Source organism: Tyto alba, unplaced genomic scaffold (genome assembly GCF_018691265.1).
Source record: "Tyto alba isolate M040663 unplaced genomic scaffold, T.alba_DEE_v4.0 Super-Scaffold_11, whole genome shotgun sequence".
NCBI classification, from domain to species: domain Eukaryota; kingdom Metazoa; phylum Chordata; class Aves; order Strigiformes; family Tytonidae; genus Tyto; species Tyto alba.
The window spans coordinates 8,376,085-8,395,138 of NW_024881273.1; the positions used below are offsets into that span (position 1 = coordinate 8,376,085).

At 43.0% G+C, this 19,054-nt stretch overlaps 1 protein-coding gene across 2 annotated transcripts in view; it reads left to right on the forward strand.

Annotated features, from left to right (window-relative positions):
* BRINP1 (BMP/retinoic acid inducible neural specific 1) overlaps window positions 1–18,314 on the forward strand; it is an 89,721-nt gene extending 71,407 nt beyond the window's left edge. For both annotated transcript variants that reach the window (XM_033012020.2, XM_033012019.2), the window contains 3 exons: window positions 3,642–3,878; window positions 9,967–10,189; window positions 16,630–18,314. In XM_033012020.2, coding sequence (XP_032867911.1) covers window positions 3,642–3,878; window positions 9,967–10,189; window positions 16,630–17,770 — 1,601 coding nt within the window. In that variant the 3' untranslated portion in view covers window positions 17,771–18,314. The remainder of the gene's footprint in view (window positions 1–3,641; window positions 3,879–9,966; window positions 10,190–16,629) is intronic.
* The last annotated feature ends 740 nt before the right edge of the window (window positions 18,315–19,054 follow it).

Sequence of the window (19,054 nt, forward strand, 5' to 3'; positions counted from 1 at the left end):
TAAGATATTCTCCCTAACACTCATCACTAGCAACCTTACTTTCTGCATCTGCTATGAGCTACTGAGGCTGCTATGGAGGATGAGCCCATTCCCTGTGCACCCTGGCTTGGATTGAGGTGTTCACCCAGGAAAATAGTCCAGTATCTCAGTCTTTAAGACCAGGTCACCCCCCTGCTTGGCTGCTGACATGAGGTCGCCTTATCAGTAGACAACACTGAAGGATTAAAAATACTCATTTTTTGAAACGTTTACAATATTCAGTGAAATTTCTTAGAGAACAAAATAGCATCTTGGGATGTTTTATTAAGGTTGTGGCTGGCAGCAGGGCTTTCCCAGCTGGCATGGCTGGCTGCAAGCTGCTCTGTGGGGCTGGTGTGCTGTTACAGCCCTGGGGACTACGGCTTTCCTGCTTTAAAAGTGGCAACTGAAGCACCCAGAGCAGTGGTCTCAACCAGTATGGCCTTCTTATAATCTCATGCTTGTAAAGATTACCTTAAAAGTGATAATCACACTTGTGCTTTACTGACAGCTGTAATCAACTCAATTTGAGCAATATTTAATCATTGGGCACTGTATGGAACTACATATGAATGAGGAGGGTACCAGGACTGAGAGAGATGCTACTGGCCCACTACTTGTAAAATGTCTTGCTAGAATCTGGTCACAAGGATGCTCAATACAAACCCACAAATACTGATGTGAATCTGCCCTTGTCTGGATATGAAGATAAATGTGTGGATTTTTTTGTTTTTATATATGTGAAAGTACAAATGTGAAAGCAGGTGTGGTTGTATTTCACACTGATTTCTACCACAAGGAAATGCCTGGCTGGAAGATCTGAGTCACATGTAATCCCTACTGCATGTTTGCAGTTTTAAAGTTAGGGCTCAGAGTTTGGTGTACACACATTCATGTTTCGAGGAGTAGCTGGATTTGTGTGTCACTTGTGTTCCTGGTCTAAGTACATATTTGAGTATGTGCTGCTTGTTAAGTGCTACAATAAACTGCATGGATTCCAGCAGAACTGCTTACCTGATTAAAGTTAAGTATTTATATAAATGTTTTTTTTAATTGGTGCTAAGTGTACAGGGGGTCTTATTATCTCTTATACATGAGATTATTTCTTACAAGAGAAGGTTATTCTGGAAATGTTGTTTAAGAAACCATGAGTTTTATGGGCAAAAAATAAGCATCCACATGAGGCACTCTGCAGTGTAGGATGGGACAGTGTTATGTTTTGGAGATTGCAGGATGTTCATGTTTCTGCATGTGCTGATACACATTGGATATCCCTTGCAATGAGAATTGCTTTCCCTGAAACCATAGTTGCTCTTTTTAACACTGTTCCCTCCAGAAAAAGAAAATCTTCAAAGCCAGTATAATTTGTAGCTGGGACCAGACAACTTGTTATCCAAATTAAAATTCAAAGAGAAAATATGGTGCGCTGAAGAGCCTGTGGTCATTTGGCCCTCATATTCAAATGCTGAGACCAGGGCAGATGTCTTCTTCATGAAGCAGAGTGGAAAGATTTATTAATGGGACTTGGACCATGAATTAACAGGTCAATGCACACCTAGAAGTCCTCTCCTGTGAGCTTGCAATCTCAGTGAGTACAGCAGCCTTCAGGCTCTCCAAGACCCTTTTGTAGACTCAGTTCTCCAATAGTGCTGCACTTTGTTTCCATCCAGAAGGGAAGTCTTGGAGTCTGGCAGGTGGGATAATCCCCACTATCAGTGTGAAGGTTTGAAAAGGGACCATCCCTCTATGGTGGTTGCTTCAGATAAATCCTTAGAAAAAACTGAACTTCAATGCTTCCTGAAGACAACAGGAAGAAAGCTGAGCTTCTTGTTGAGAAACATCTCAGGAATGACCAAAGGGACCTCAAAATGCTGATCTCCTTAGACTAGTTTTGAGGTGTTTGCAGGAATGCTGTAGACACGTAGGCGCATGTTCCTTCCCTTCTCCACATCAGCAGTGCAGAAAAACCAGCAGGAGCTATGCAGACACCATGCCTCCAAAGGCCAGGCTTGAAATCCTTCCTTGTACAAGTGTCATAAATGTCTTCTCCAGGAAGGCTGCTCCGTGTTCCTCCTGCCTGGTGGCTGCCACTGCTCCACGCTTGGCTGTGAATTAGGTGAGATGTGGGGCAGACCATGCCCTGGGAATAGCAGGAAGGGAGAGAAAACAGAGGTCCTTGTGTCTTCAACAGTCTTCTGATCTCCCAAACTTGGTCTTCCAGACCAAGGCTGAGGTGTCTCTGTGGAACCAAAAGCAAAAGGGTAATGGGGGTCCTGGGGGCATTGCCCACTGCTTTTCTCTTGTCTGAGGCGAACATGACCCACCACAGAGATGGGCCTGAACTCCTGAAAGGAGGCACAGTCCTCCTTGCCCTTCCTGCACACTATCTTCCTCTGAATTATTGTCTTATTTTCATTCTACTCCAATGAGCTGTCAGCCACGGATACAGTAATTCAGCGCAATAGAAACACAAACAGATGGGTAATTGACCTGCGTGCCTTCATTACACTGGAGTTCAGTGCTGCTGTTCAAGCCATAAACTCCTTTATCTGCCACTCCAAAATCCCTGGGCCTTTTATGAGGAAGGCGAAGCGGGCCAGGCTTCCTGAAAAAGGCTCGCTCAGAGTTATTGTTGTCTCAGCTTCGTGCACCACAGACTCTAACTGAGCCTGACAAGCAGGACTTGCCAGGTAGAAGGGAACAGCTGTGAATCCTCAGGGACATCTATAGGGAGCCTGGAGACAGGGGCTGGAGAAGGACAGGATGGAAAAACATGTACAGTGTACACAGGGCAAACACTTAAACTGTTATCATGTCCTCTGGTACCTGAGCAAGTGTACACCTACACTAATGCTTGCACAGATGGATGGATACACAAACACTTGCTATGGAGAAAGAGACATGGGGATAGATCTCTCAGTTAATGTAAATCTTCAGAGCACCACTGAAATCACTGGCACTAAATTCATTTGCACTTTTATAGGATTTGGCTAGTAGCCTTCCTAGCAGGGAGTGAGCTGAAAAGACTCAGGTACCCAACTCCTGTATTTATACTGTAGCTGGGCACTTAACTCTGCAAGGGTCTTTTATAAAACCCTCTTTGCATTATTTTCCTTTCTTATGTTTTCCTTTCTTTCTTCTTTTCTGTGTGTAGTTTCCCTGTTTCTGTGGTACCAAACCTATGTAGTCTCTCTCAAAACAGGTCAGAACAGGATAATGCTCATCACTTCTGAACTAGCATTTGGTTGCAAAGTATATAAATCCCTGCACCTGGGAATAAGGGAGGCTTTGCATTCAGATGCTTTGTATTGTACTGGGATCCAGGACTGGGATGAAGGGGGTACACTGGGCATTGGGGAGGGGGAACTTATTTATCACTGTTCTCTCACAGAGCAGATGGGCTCTGCTGTTCGCCAACTCACTACTTGCACTGGAGGTGTGCCATTTGTACCCCACTTTCCTTACTCATGACAGCTCCAAGTAAAATATCCCAGCAGCTTTTAATTCCTCAGCATCACTTTCCCAAGCTGTTAATGAAACAGATTTTGAAAAGAATAACAGATACCTGAAATGACTTTTTTTTTTTTCTCTCCACGCATCCCTGCCTCTTGTTTCTATGCCAGGCCTCCAGATCATCTTCCCTCAGTATTTACAAGAGAAGTTTGTCCAGTCTGCCTTGAGTTACATCATGTGCAATGGCGAGGGGGAGTACATCTGTCGGAACAGCCAGTGCGGCTGCCAGTGTGCAGAGGAGTTCCCGCAGTGCAACTGCCCCATCACCGACATCCAGATCATGGAATACACATTAGCAAACATGGGCAAGACCTGGACAGAAGCCTATAAAGATCTGGAGAATTCAGGTAACCAAGCAAAACACATTTTCCAATTGATTTATTTCAAACAAAAGAAGTGAGATTTTACCAGTTAAGAATCTTTTCTTCCCTCAGTGTAATGCTCCAGTTTGGATAAAAAATAGAGGATATTGAACCCAAAAATGTGTTCTTAGTTTTGAGGGAGTGCTTTTTAAACTCTATCACATGTACAGACAAAAATATACAGCACACATAATTCAATGTGTAAGGGGATATTTTCCATGGAAGAATTTGTTTGATTAAAAATCTGATTTTTTTATACCAAACCAGCTCAGAATCTCTAATAGTTCTACAGAGAAACTTCCACAATATGAATGATGCAGAAATTGCTTTACAGATTTGCATGAATGATTTATTCTGCTTTGGAGAAAGGCAATTCACAGAGAGAGAGCACAGGCCAGTTGACACCTCATTTGAGATGGAAAGGAGATGGGAGAACAATTTCTCTCTCCTACAGTGCTGATGTCTGCAGGTGTGAACATTTCTTTCTCCACTTTCTCCCAGTGTGATGCTGGGGGTGTCAGTGGAGTTTGTTCCACGCAGATGCTGGTAACATCCATAGTAGGTGGGCTGTAATACTTATGTGATATGCACTCTCAAGGGCTTGAGATAGGAAAGAGAGCAATAGTATCAGTGCAATTGCATCCTTTCCTTTAGCAAGTGCTCTGCTCACCCTGAAGGCACGTGGGCACTAAGCAGAACTTAACCAAGAACTTATCCCTGTGCTGACTGTCATCTCTTTGTATTAGCCAGTTACTTTCCAACACATTTTTTTTAATGATTTTTGTCATAACTGTCCAGGTCTCCATTGGTCGTGGTTTAACCCCAGCCAGCAGTTCAGCCCCATCCAGCTGCTCACTCAGTCCCCCCATGGTGGGATGGGGAAGAAAATTGGAAGGGTATAAGTGAGAAAACTCATGGGTTGAGATAAAGACAGTTTAATAGATAAAGCAAAAGCTGCATGTGCAAGCAAAACAAAACAAGAAATTTATTCACCCCTTCCCATCAGCTGGTGGGGGCTCAGCCATCCCCAGGACAGCCGGGCTCCATCGCATGTAACGGTGACCGGGGAAGACAAACACCATCACTCTGAATGTCCCCCATTCCTTCTTCTTCTCCCAGCTTCATATGCTGAGCATGACGCCATATGGTCTGGGATATCCCTTGGGTCACTTGGGGTCAGATGTCCCAGCTGTGTCTCCTCCCATCTTCTTGTGCACCCCCAGCCTGCTCACTAGTGGGTTGAGGGGAGAAACAGAAAAGGCCTTGACTCTGTGTAAGCACTGCTCAGCAGCAACAAAAACATCTGTCATATCAACACTGTTTTCAGCACAAATCCGAAACATAGCCCCATACTAGCTGCTGTGAATAAAATTAACTTTATCCCAGCCAAAACCAGCACACCATGTTAGGAAAGAGAACTATGAGGAAGGGATCTTTCCTCCATAGCTCCATTCAAGGCACTGAAGAGTTCTTCAGAAGTCTTCCCAGCAGCAATTTTTTTCTTCATCTTGAAGGTCACCTTAATCCCCTTAATGGATGAAATGAAGTGGCCTATGATGTTTCTTCATTGGCCTGTTGAGGACTGCTTCATACTTCAATATGTGGACCCTGCTGTTGTGTCTGCTGTTGCACAGATTCTTATGTCCAACACATGCTGTCAGGTTGGTGCTCAGCTGAGCAAAGTCAGAGTAGTAATTAACGGCTCAAGGCTGATGACTCTTGACAAGATCCCCCCATATACTGTAGGGAGCCACAAGGCTGGGGCAGTTCCAGAAGTAGGTCTCCAGCTGAAGAGGTCAGTGGTTTTCTGGGAGTTTCTGTATTTATGGATGGAGTGTGTACACCAAGGCAAACCAGAAATGTGGATTTCAGAAGCTTCTGCTAGCTCAGTACTACACAAGTTAGGATTACTGGCAGTGCCTTCCAGCACAGTTCTGACACTAGTTATGTGTTACTTGTTGCTAGTTCTACCACAGGATCTTCACACAAGAAGCTCAAGAGCCACATGTTGGCCACCACTCATCAAACCCCTTTACATTGCCAGGGGATCTAACGCAGACACTTAGAAGGTGAGCGCACTATGGAGAGAGAAGAATTACAGTCCCACAGTGATTGTTTTACTGTTACATTCTGTACTTGTTGCACTCGATCTAAGCAAAGACTGTGGTAGATAATTATATTCAGTCTCCCTCCCCTTGAGATTTCAACAGGAGAAGGTGTTTTTCATTTGCCATGTTAAAGTGACACATTGCAGTGCAATTCTCTGCTGTGCTACAGCCATATTCCACCCAGGGCTGGAGGCTTTTCAGGGCTAGACAGAGTGATTATCTTTATGTTTAAAGCTGCTGCATCTCATTCATCACTTTGTTGCATCATGCGTGAACTTATCCTTTGAGATGAAAGTTGATATCACAAAAGACTGTGGTATTAGTATTTTGCTTCTTTGTTTTAATAAATATTCCCAATAACTAGAAGATTTTCTTCATTATGAACAACAGAAAAGAAATCTCCAATGACATCTGAAGGCTTTTCCAATAAAGAATAAAGTGGGCTGAAAGGCACAGGAATGCTCTGAAAGCAAATACCATTTGCACAGGAAGCTGCTGATAGCCTAAAAGATCTATAGTCTGGTTCTGATCTGTGTTGGATTCCTATGTCAATTTGAAAAAATCATGCGGGGCAAATCAAGAGTTGGTGTGATTTGGGATAGCATCTTCAAAGTCAAGGAAGCTGCAGTGAACTGACGCTGCTTTAAATCAGCTCAGGAGCTCTCTCAGTCCTGTGCTTCATTGCTCATGTGTAAATTGTGAAGAATAACACTGCCTTATTCTTGGCATTTTAGTATGGCTGGCCAAAAAAATTCTGCATCAGAACTGTTATTCTGGATTTCAAAACAGCCTCCTGATTAAAACTCATGTGGATTTTTTTGCAGTACTACTGCTTTCTGATGAAAACATGTTGTTTTTGTTTTTGTTTTTGTTTTTTTTTTAACTGAAAAGACAAGAACTGGAAAAATGAAAGTTTCACCCTGAAAGAGATGTTTGACATGGCCATTTCACTGTGATGCCACGGTTCTTCTCCAGAGGCTGGGCCCTCTGGCCCGGGCCACCTGAGCTGATGAGTCATTGCGGTGGGGCTGCCTGCAGGGACCGGGTGACTTGGCAAAAAGAGGGGCCGTGTTGCATTGTGGGAGATGTAGTTCTAGCCGTCATCAACATTCTCTGTGCAGATAAAATAAAAACACATGCAACAGACTTATTAGTTAATTGGAAATTCTTCGGGTTAAAAATGAACTATTCCCAGAAAGGTACGAGGCTTAGCACAATGCATCTATAATCTTGGTTGGGGCCTCCAGGGATAGTTATAAAGAAATATAAAGAAATAATGAATAAACTATTATTTTTGGAAAGTATTTTCTCACCCCCCCCTTTTTTAAAAACAACCCCATCCAGCTTTTATTTTGCCAGATTTCTTTGCTCATTTGTTTTTCCCCCAACGTTGCACTGCAGTATCAAAATGTGCACACTGCACTGAAATTTCTCCCTTACCCGTCTCTATGAAAAATGTAGCACATTCATCATCAGGGGGAAAAGAGCTTGGTCTTTTGCACAAACAGGCTTTTGAGGAAATTGATTTATAAGGGGCGGGAAGCAAATGCAAGGCTTTTATTGCTGAAAGGTACCAGGAGTAATCAGCATGGTCAACAGAAGCAATTATACATGATGATAGTTTCAGAGGACCACTGAACAGGAGAGAATCATTTTTGGGGAGGAGAAGGGCACTGAAAGCAGCATTACAAATAGAGTGAAAACCTGAGAGATAATTTTTAAAAAAATGCCTCAGTTATCTTTGGGGAAGAAAGGAGACAAGCAGATGTCCAGTGGATCTAGATATTGCAATGATGATAATTATTTTTATTAGGTCTTGGTTTCACCATGTGATCAGTAGGACATGAACATCTATTTACCATCTATGTAATGACGGTGCTGACTAATTCATAGATATTCTTTGTTAGGCAGTTAAGTATGAACTGCAAGTTGCTAAATAATAGGAAATCTGTTATGCAAATATCTTTAAGCTTTGTACGATAGACTGTAAATTATCTGGTCTGATTTTCTCCAATAATTCTGTGGATTATTTCTTTTTTTTTTTTTTTTTTTTGAAAATAGACCAACCTTTACAAGGTTTCATGTTTTGCCTTTTCTTTTTTGTTGTTGTCCTCTTTTCCTTATGAAAATGTGATGAAGGAATTTTAAAAAATAAAGGATTAAGAAAGGAAGAAAAATAATGTAGATAACTTACAGGAAGAGATGGCTGCATTTCTTGTTGGGTACCTTATGGGACTTATGGCAGGGCTCTTGACCAGCTTCCGTGTAGAAGCAGGACTACCACCAGCACTAGATCAAGTCAGCCACGGTTTTGTTTAGCAGAGTCTAAAATGAGAGATTCTTCTATATCTCTGGGCAACATGTTCCCATGCTGCATTACCTCCAAGTGAAGAAGTTTTCAATAAATCATTTGAACTTCTCAAGCTGCAAACTATCAATTACTCTTTGTTTTATCATCTCTCTCTAATAAGAAGAGTTTCTCTCCTTCATATTTGTAAGTACCTTTTAAGCAGCTGTAGGCTGTAATTAGATTATCCCTTGGCTGCCTCTTCACCAGATTGAGCAAGTGCAGCTCCCTCCACCTGACCTTGTAGGACTTGGTTTGCAGAGCCTTGACCATCTTGGTAGCCCTCAGCTGTGCCCTCTCCAGTTTCTTAACACCAGTCTTTAACTGGGTGCCCCTAAAGCGGGCAGTGAAATGCAGGAGTAGCCTCAGTAGTGCCAGGAAGAGGAGAATATTAACTTCCCCAGCCTACTGGATTTAGCCCAGTATGCAGTTTGTGTTATTTCCAGTCAGAACACAGTGTTGACCCACCTTCAGCATGGATCTTACCATAACCCCCAGGACCTTTCTAGCAGCTCTTATTCCACTGGATGTTTCCAAGCCTGTACTGATTTGTGGGGTTGTTCTGTCCTGGTGCAGAATTTTGTTCTTTTATTTATTGCACTTTATGGAATTTTTGTTGGCCTGCTCCTTGTGTTTCTCAAGGTCTCAGTGTGTCAAACACAGTTCTCTGGTATCAAAAAATGTGTTATTTTCTACTGAGAAAGTTGGAACCATCTATTTTTTCTATACGAGGATGTCCCAGCCTGGTAATAAGAGTCTAAGCAAACTATACTTCTCAGTTAGGAAGAAAGGGGTGCTCATAAACAGAAACAGCATCAGATTTTCTGGTTTGTGATGAAAAAAACTCAAACACTACATAATGTTTTTTTCATTATCAAACAAAATCAAACGGAAATGAAGTGATCACAAAACAACATTTAACAACATATTTTTGGATCAATTACATTTTTCCTTTGGCTAAAATTGACACATTTTGTTTTGACCTTAGCCCTGCAAATTATTTTATTTTATTTTTGTTGTTACATAAAGCAACTCATTTAACTTCAAATTAAGTTAAATGAGAAAAAAAGAATCAGAAAGCTTTTTTTTTTTTAAAAAATGAGAAAGCAGGACATTTTAATACAATCCAAACCATACCTCTGGGGATTTTTTAAAGATTTTTTTTTTCTCTTTTTTTTTTTTAATGACACAGCCAAAGTGATTTGACTTCAACAGCAAACAGCATTTTAGGAGAAAGCTGAAAAACAATTTAAATGAGAACTCTTTAACTGACAATGATTACAACTCCCTGCTTTTTGTTCATAACCCCTAGACTATAATCTCATGCTCCAGGGACTTTGCTCTCTTTTTTTCTCTACCCTGTACACGTTAACATTGTTGTTTCACCCTAATACTCTCTGGGTTTCGTTTCCCATATGGTAGCAGCAACAGCCATGGAATTAGTGGGCTTCCTAGGGCAGAATGAGAGACCAGTGAGCTAATGGACATCACCTTCCTTTAGCAGAGCACTGATGGCTTCAAACATCATTGCTGTTTCACCATCCTCTTAATGAAGATCATTGTAACTACATTATAGTTCAGAAACCTCTGTATTTCTCCATATTTCTGTGTGTTCCAGATGAGTTTAAATCCTTCATGAAAAGGCTACCTAGCAACCACTTCCTGACCATTGGGAGCATCCACCAGCACTGGGGGAATGACTGGGATCTGCAGAACCGCTACAAGCTGCTGCAGAGCTCCCTGGAAGCCCAGCGCCAGAAGATCCAGCGGACTGCCCGCAAACTCTTTGGCCTCAGTGTCCGGTGTCGGCACAATCCTAACCACCAGCTGCCTAGAGAAAGGTATCTTCCTCCTTCACTGAGGATGGGTGTGGTGGGATGGGTGACTGATGGGGCTGAGCCTGGGCTTGGACCGAAATCCAACAGCTGAAGTGTTGGGATACAAAGTGTGCGAACATGGAGGTTTTGGGGGAAAATGGTGAAGTTTGGGAGTGGGTTGAAATTTCTGGAAGTGTAAGTAACCTTTATCATGTACCTAAGCATATCCACATCCTTTCTGTGTGTGGTCTTGCCTACGTAGGTGAAGGTTGCCCATTTATTCTATAGTGTTCTGCAAGAATATTACAGAGCTGACATCAGACAGCCAAGCAGACTAAGCTAATTTTTAAGCAGTTTTGCCTCATGTACCACAGCCAAGATTTAAGCCTCCATTTGCTGTTAGACATATGGAGCACAAGATGCTTCAGCCCGTTTTTGAGCTGCACTCCTCACTGACTATAGCTGGAGTGAAAGAGAAGCTTTAGTTTCACTTGGAATAGATCACATCTCTTCTACAAAATGCAGAATATACCTGCATTCACCAGAAGCCTAGCAATGTTGTTATAGATGGAGAGAGTAGATTTTCCATTACAGCTACAGCAACTATTGACATCCAATAGTCACCTCCTACTGGCTCCTTTCAGCCCTGACCTATGGCTGCGTTTGTTTGCTTCCAATCATTTTTGGAGACTTGCATCCATGAATTTTAATAAACATCGTTTGGTGTTTCTTTCTACATTGTCTGGAGTGAAGTAAAACTGCAAATATTGGAAAAAATTAGTTCAAGTGCCTTTTCTTCCTTGCTTCTCTTGAAAGGGTCAGGCCAGGTTAACATTTGTAGAACTCTTTTTCCACGTCCTTCATTACCTAAATATTCAGAGAAAATTAACTGATTGACTGCCGTCTCTTGTTAGCATCCAACCCCCTGGGCACTAAACACACTGAGTTTTCATTTCATCACTGTGCAGCTCAGGAAAATCTTCCAGGGCTTAACATCTCTTTAATTACCAAGATGTCTCATGTTTCTGGACAAAGGCTTGATGGACTTACTAGGGATGAGGAGAAATATCTATTAAATTGAAGAGATTATGAAAAAAAGTCTTTGGAGAACTTCCTAAAATTGGCCTACTCCTGCCAATTGGCTGAGCTGCTATAAACAAGCCAACTGGTGGAGGAGTCACAAGCATGTCCAGGCATTCGTTTGAGTTGTGCCACAACAAGAAAGTGAAGCAGCACTGAGCAAATATCCAGACAACCCTGTTGCTGCAAAACATTCAAATAAATATGTCTTTAGCGTTTCTGTTCTATTTTAAAAAGTCAGCCACACAGAAAGGGAGCCTCCAAGTAATACTATAAAATCTGGGGAAAGGAGGACGAAATGGATGATGGCAGCTGGGTTTTTAACTGACTGATGTGCTTGATTTGTTTAAGTCAACACCACCAGGCATATTATAATTTCTTTTCTTATTTGTCATTCTGCATTTGTAGCTAGGAAGGGGAGGGGCTCAGTAGACAGATATGTAGTGGAAGAGGTATGCATTTCATCGTTCTTTTCACAGAGCTTGGAAATACTCTAATTTTCTAACTGTTACTGTACAGAACGACAGATGCTTATCAAGCATGCCAGTGGCTTTGAAAGGATGGAAAGGTTCTATTAAGAGCAAGACTGTCTGTCTCTTTAATACACATAATAGTAAGCCCACATTATATATTCCAAAGCAATGTGAAAAAAGAAATAGGATTGCTGTTGATTATCCTCAGGGAAAGGAAGAGGTGGTGTTTCCAAAAGAAAGAAAAAGTGAAGATTTTGGCAATTAGGCTGATTCTCCATGACCTTTTGCAATAGCTAAGAAGAAGATATATATAGTTATATATATATATGTATGTATTTGCTCTGCGCTGCTTTTGCTTTAAAAACACCTCTTTGCAGGCAAGTTTGTTGGTTTAAAAAATAAACCACTCATTAGTTGTTAAAGCTTCAATGTTGAATGCTTACCTATAGTTACATGTTAAAACTCTGGATGTAAAATATATAAATAACATCCAAAAGAGTTGGGGGTCGATACATATTCTGGGCTCCAGCCAAATTGTCATTAGTTAAGAATACATTTCACAGCTGCTGAGCATAAAAATAGCATTTTTTACTTCACTGTTCCATACAGAAAGCCCAAAAGCACCTCCACAGCAGCTAGTGCTGGTTGGAAAGTGAAAGGTGAGTTTGCAAAGGAAAACTTGTTAAGTCTCTACCTTTTTTTCTTGTAATTAAAAAAAAAAAAAAAAAAATCTGTCCTGCTGGATTGGGGTTTTGGTTGGGGTTTTTCTGTGTTTGTTTGTTTTGTTTGGGTTTTGCTTTTGTTTTGGTATGGTCTGGTTTTCTAATCATCTCAGACACTATTACAACAAAGCTGCATCTTTGTCTCAAAGGACACCCATCAGCCTCTTCCCCTCCCCAGACCTGATTAATCCTGAAGAACAACAAGTGAGGAGGAAAGAAAATTATTAATCACCTTTCTGTATAACTTGACCTCCGTTTCTGATCGGAAAGCCCAACACTGTCCTGCAAAACATTTTTTTTTGTCATAACAGATAGGTTTTAAATGGTGAAACAGCTCTGCATGATTACCCGGCTTCCCAGTCCCAGTATTGCCAGGGGACTGCCTGTCTCCAGTGAGCAACAGCAGGAAAACACTGCAAAATAACTCTCACTCACAGCTTTGACTGGATGTAATTCTTTTTCATTTTAATTTTGGAATGCAAGATATTAAAGTTGAATGTGAAATTGCTTGACAGTGACCTTTGAAAACATAGTTTTCCTTTTTTTAATTCCACATGCTCTAGTACTTTATACTTTGAACTGGCAGAGGTAGCAAATATTAGGCAAAATAACTTTTGCAGTGATATTAAGAGGAAGAAAGATAAACTGATGACTCCTTAATGAAAGAGAAAATAATTAAAATTAAAACCAATGGCTACCCTGCTACTGGCTTTCAGCTTTGAAACAGTGGATCTTTTCTGTTTCCTTCTGCCCTGACATCTCTTGCTTATATTCCGATGAGTCTGAGCCATCGTAGATGTGTGTTTTAAGAAGTTGCCTCCTGTCAGCTGAAGGGTTGTGACTAGGTCTGCATATATTCTTATCCTGTCCCAGTTGCAAGACAAAATGAGGTAATTTATACCACTTTTCCTCTCTCTCAATCACAGTTCTCATTGTCATGTTTGTAGCCGATGCCCAGCTCTGCCCTGGATTCTGCATTTTCATTTAATTATGTCCTTTATTGCTGCCATCAGCAGATGGTGGGTAGCCTTTTTTTTTTTTTTTTTTTTTTTTTGTCCTAGTTGTGTCTTTGCTGAATGCTAAGACATACACACCCACACACACACACCCCCAAAATACCAACCCTCTTTCTCCTGATCTCCTCCCATCTTTCCTCCACAAAGTTGATCTGGGGAGCAGGAAAATTACTAGTTTCAATTGCAAGGTATCAGCCAAGACTCCTTTCTCGTTTTGCTTTGCTGACTGTCAGTACAAGAGAAGGATAGCATTTTTTTTTCTAAGACAGAACACAGATAAGACAGTCAGGATGTAGTCATATGGCTCCAATTTTTATTATGTCCCCTGCTGTGTAGCCTGGCAGTCCTTATCCCATGAACTCAGTGGCATTACCAACATGTAAAACCTGTGTAAAGGATCAAGCCAGCACTGCACAAATACACTGGGAATCCTGTGCACAAGCGAGTGCATGGGGAAATCAGGAGAGTCCCGTTCACTTGCACAGAGCTGGAATTGAGGTCTGTGCATGGTGGTTGTTCAGCGTGTGTTTGGCTGTTGTTTGCATATGCAGCTGTATGAGGCTATTGGCAGCTTTACGAAAGCGGTGGCATGATGTGCTAACATGCACACTTCTGACAGTGCCAAATACCTCATCAAACCCACCTCAGAAACCACCTTTAGTCTTACAAGCAATAATTACTACCTGATCTGGAAGCCCAGTCCCACAAAAAGCAACAAATGTGACCATGGAAAGAGCTGTGGCAATCAGAGAAATATTGTCCTCAATTCATGGACAGAGTAGGGATGCTGAGAGGGCACCTGATGGAGCTGGACATTTACCATCTATTTGTCACCAGCCTACAGCCTCAGCTCTTCATTTTCTTTGTGCCACTGGGCTTGTCTTTGTTTTGGTAGAAATTACAGTGGGAATGGGAACTAGGGATGAGGCTTGGGGCTGCAGGAGATATTCCCTTCAAAGCAACCTCTGATTTTCATCACTGTCGTCAAGACAAATCATGGGAAGAGGCAGCATGCAGGAACCTTGTGCTTCCCTTCGGAAGTTTCCCCAACCCAGTGAACCCTGGCAGCCACTCTGTGTCTATTGGAGGGTTGCTTTGGTTTTAGTTCATCCTCCACTTGCTTGCTATCCCTCAGCTTCATGCTTAGAAGCAAAGAAAGAAGCTTTCAGGGAGGTACACAGAGGAACCAAGGTGGGTTCACGGCACCTTAGAGAGATTGAAAGTTGGACTCTGGATGCCTTGTTAAATTCAAGTGCATTTGGCTGGCTTTCCAAAAGAGAACGGCAAGGGTTCAGATGGGGTGAAAAAATATTTGTATTGCTGAAAAAGTGAGCAAAAATTCACCTATATGCAGAAGCAAGACTTGGCCCCCAGGGGGGGATTTGGAGAGTGCTTGTTGCTGTCAGCAGCGTGTTTTGCCATCACACTGTGCCGTGCTGCCCCTTCCCTCCCAAGCAGAGCTGTCCTAGAAACCAGGAGAAGCCCTGTGCACTTTTCCTAGGGACCAGGGCTGTCACCATCTCCCTCTACAGCAGATATTTATAGAGGTCACTGCCTTGCTCCCGAGCTCCCCAGCCAACCTTGTCTTTTCAACTAGCAGGAGAGCTCCTGCTAGCTGTGAATAGGGGAAAGAGACCCTGGCAGCCATCTAGCACATGAGGAATGTCAAAATTGTATCTTCCCTCATCCAAGTCTTCAGAATTTTCCCATGATGCAATTCCTTTTTCCTCACGCTTTTTATTTTTTTCTTTCACTCAGTTTCTCCCTGCTTCATTTCATTCCTGCCTATCCTCTATCTTTCAGTTGCTGCTGTTGTTTCAGTTTTCCCCTTTCTCCATCCCTCTTCCTTCTGCTCACTGCATTTCTCTCTCATTTTTCCTTTTACCTGCACATTTTCCCCCTCTTTCTTCCCCTACCCTTTCTGCTCCTTGATTATTTCTTTCCTTCCAGTGCTTTCCTCTGTTTTATACTCTCATCCCTCCACTCGCTCCCTCCCCCTAATCATCTTGCTGTTCTTTGCTGCTGTATCATTTAATGCCTTCTTTGATACAGCCTACAGCTTAATGATTATTCGGAGGTCAGGAGATGCAGGTGCCATGAATTTCACTAATCCAGCTCTGAGAGCCTCTGTCCATAATCACTCCTCCCGTTCTACAGGGACTGAATCCTAATTTGTCATTAGCCAGTCCTCTCACTGCAGCGCTACCAAGAACTTTTTGCCCAGAGGAGACAATGAAGTATTCATTAGCTGGGGGGAAGGCGGAGGGGAGGGAGCAGGCGGCTGAACAAGGCGTTCTGCTGAAGGATGCTGAGAAAGGAGTCGCTGTGCTGAGATTTCCCAGGGTGGTGGGGAGGGGGGGACAGGGGGGCAGCAAGGCAACATTGCAAGTGGGTTATACAAAAAGCCAACGTGGGTTACAGTGGCATTCATTAGGAGTCGTTCCAGGGCTGCAGGACATGGAGGTGAGGGCGCTGATATAACAACTATGGGAGTGGTGGGGCCTGGAAATGGGCAAGTGTGGCTGCTTGTTAAGGGGAGAGGCTGTAAGAGGAGGTTAATTAGCAGCAGATTTTGTTTAAAGGAGAAGCTGTTCTAGCAGCTTTGTCTCTATGCTCCCTGACATCTATTCTCTTTTCTGCTGTTATTGAGCTCTGCACCATAAGCGGAGGTTACTACTGGCTTTGTCTCATCCCTTTATAGGTCTGTTTTTGGAAAGTAGGAAGAATTGTCAATGACATGGAGAGGAGTCTTCTGCTAGCCTAGGAGTTATCTGACCTGTAATGTCTGATAGCACCTCAGCTTCTAGCATGGCTTTATCAGCTCCATTCCTATGGTTGAACTTTGTCATAGTGGCACTGATGGGATCCTTGGCAGGAGACTGTCCCAGTCTCAGCTCCTAGAGCAGTGTGAAGAGAGAGACTTCAGATGATCAGTTCTAACTTCTAGCTATTTCTTAGAGTGCTTTTGCTTTCCACCAAAGGAGTAAACAACAGATGAAAGATTCAGTCTAGAAACAGACTGGAATAGCTCCCAGATGCCACAGCAGAGCATCAGTGTTCTGAGAGCTCTGCCTCTGATATATCCCTGAAAACACTGTGGCTCTAATAAGATGCCAATATCAGAGACACTGTGAGGCTCTACAATGCTAATGCTTTCTTCTTCCTACCTGCAGGACAATACAGGAATGGCTTACCCGGGTCCAGTCCCTGCTGTACTGCAATGAGAATGGGTTCTGGGGGACCTTTCTGGAAAGCCAACGGAGCTGTGTTTGCCATGGTGGCACCAGCCTGTGCCAGCGCCCCATCCCCTGCATCATTGGGGGCAACAACAGCTGTGCCATGTGCAGCCTTGCCAACATCTCTCTCTGCGGCTCATGCAACAAGGGCTATAAGCTTTACCGGGGTCGCTGCGAGCCTCAGAACGTAGACTCGGAGCGGAGTGAGCAGTTCATCAGCTTTGAGACGGACTTGGACTTCCAAGACCTAGAGCTGAAGTACCTCCTGCAGAAGATGGACTCTCGCCTGTACGTGCACACCACCTTCATCAGCAACGAGATCCGCCTGGACACCTTCTTCGACCCCAGGTGGCGCAAACGCATGTCCCTCACCTTGAAGAGCAACAAGAACCGGATGGACTTCATCCACATGGTGATTGGGATCTCCATGCGAATCTGCCAGATGCGCAACAGCAGCCTGGACCCTATGTTCTTTGTCTACGTCAACCCGTTCAGCGGGAGTCACTCTGAGGGCTGGAACATGCCCTTTGGGGAGTACGGCTACCCACGCTGGGAGAAAATCCGCCTCCAAAACAGCCAGTGCTACAACTGGACCCTGCTACTGGGCAACCGGTGGAAAACCTTTTTTGAGACCGTCCACATCTACCTACGCAGCCGGACTCGGCTGCCCTCCCTCCTGCGTAATGAGACTGGCCAAGGGCCTGTGGACCTTTCTGACCCCACCAAGCGTCAGTTCTACATCAAGATCTCCGATGTGCAGGTGTATGGCTACAGCCTGCGTTTTAATGCTGACCTACTGCGCAGTGCTGTGCAGCAGGTCAACCAGTCATACACGCAAGGCGGGCAGTTCTATTCTTCCTCCTCCGTCATGCTCTTGCTGCTGGATATTCGGGACCGAATCAATAGACTGGCGCCTCCCGTAGCCCCAGGGAAGCCCCAGCTGGATCTGTTCTCTTGTATGCTCAAGCACCGCCTGAGACTCACCAACAGCGAGATCATCCGTGTGAACCACGCTCTAGATCTGTACAACACCGAGATCCTCAAACAGTCGGACCAGATGACAGCCAAACTCTGCTAACCCGGACTTTTCAATGGACATGTTGGTGATTGATCCTTTTGCTGTAAAAAAAATAAAAGAGAAAAAAAAAAAAAAAAGATAAAAAAGTAAAAAGAAAGAAAGAAAAGCGGGGGGAAAGTAAAAAAAGAGGGGAAAACCAAGATTTGTAAAATGTAATTAATATACAAAAGAGAAAAAAAAGAGGAAATTCTTCATTTGTTGAAAACTAAACCCGTTCTAGCAGCTGTATAAAACTGTCAGGCATGTTTGTTATTTCTATAATCCGTCATAAAAGGGTAACACCTTACTCTCTCTTGACCTTGGGGGTGTTGCTTGCTAGTCCTCAGGGGCAGCAGAATAAATAAAGGGAGGAGCAGAGAGGGGCAAACTTCTGTAATGAACTGTAAAGTTTTCTGCTATGCAGGTGCCAAGACAAAGAGATAAACAAAAAAAATCAAATCAAACAAACAAATAAGAGTTATATGTAAATGTAAAAGAGCTGCCATTATTCCTATAGTGGGAGTAAATGGTTAAAGATAAAAGATATTTCTTCTGTTGAGAGTTATGCCAGCTTTATGTTGAGTTATTCACACAGTCTGTGCTGAGCTTTGCTGGAGGACAGAAGGTGATGGCAGTCCTTTGAGAGTGCAACTAATGCCTCATTGGTGGGAGGACACATAAGAGGTGGAGGGTGGGTGCAGGTCTCAGGTGTTTTCACTTTGGCATTTCCATCTTGGAAGACCTTTCACCAGGGGTAGAATCTCAGCACTTGCTGAAGAATAGGATGTGTCAGGTCCTTTTGGCTGAACTGGAGTTCATGCCCTGCATCAGACTGTTGTTGCCTTCAGTGATGTCAGAGCTTAACTCCTTGAGAATCAGCACCTGCAAATCTTCAGAGTCACTCATCTCTAAGGTACGTTAACAGCGTCCGTAAACCAGAGAAAGCCAAAATCATATGCCACTTTGATAAACCTAAAGGTAAATCTGAGTTTGGCTTTTTGCCTTAGGTTCTGGGTTTTCCAATAACACTAGGAAACCCTCATCACCACAAAAACCAAAGCACAATGCAAAAAAATACATTCCCAAGGAAACTTGGAGACACTGAAGAGTACACGTGTCGTTTTTGTTCTTTGGGGAAGGAAAAATCCCTTTTACTTTCTTAAGTTTCCATGGCTGTGAATAATATCCTTGTTTCACTTACATTTTCTTTGTCCACGAAAAAAAAATACAGAAAACAGGTGAGAAAATTTTATTAATATATCTGCAAAAGTAGTAAAAGGGAAGGGTGGGAGGGAAGAGCACAAT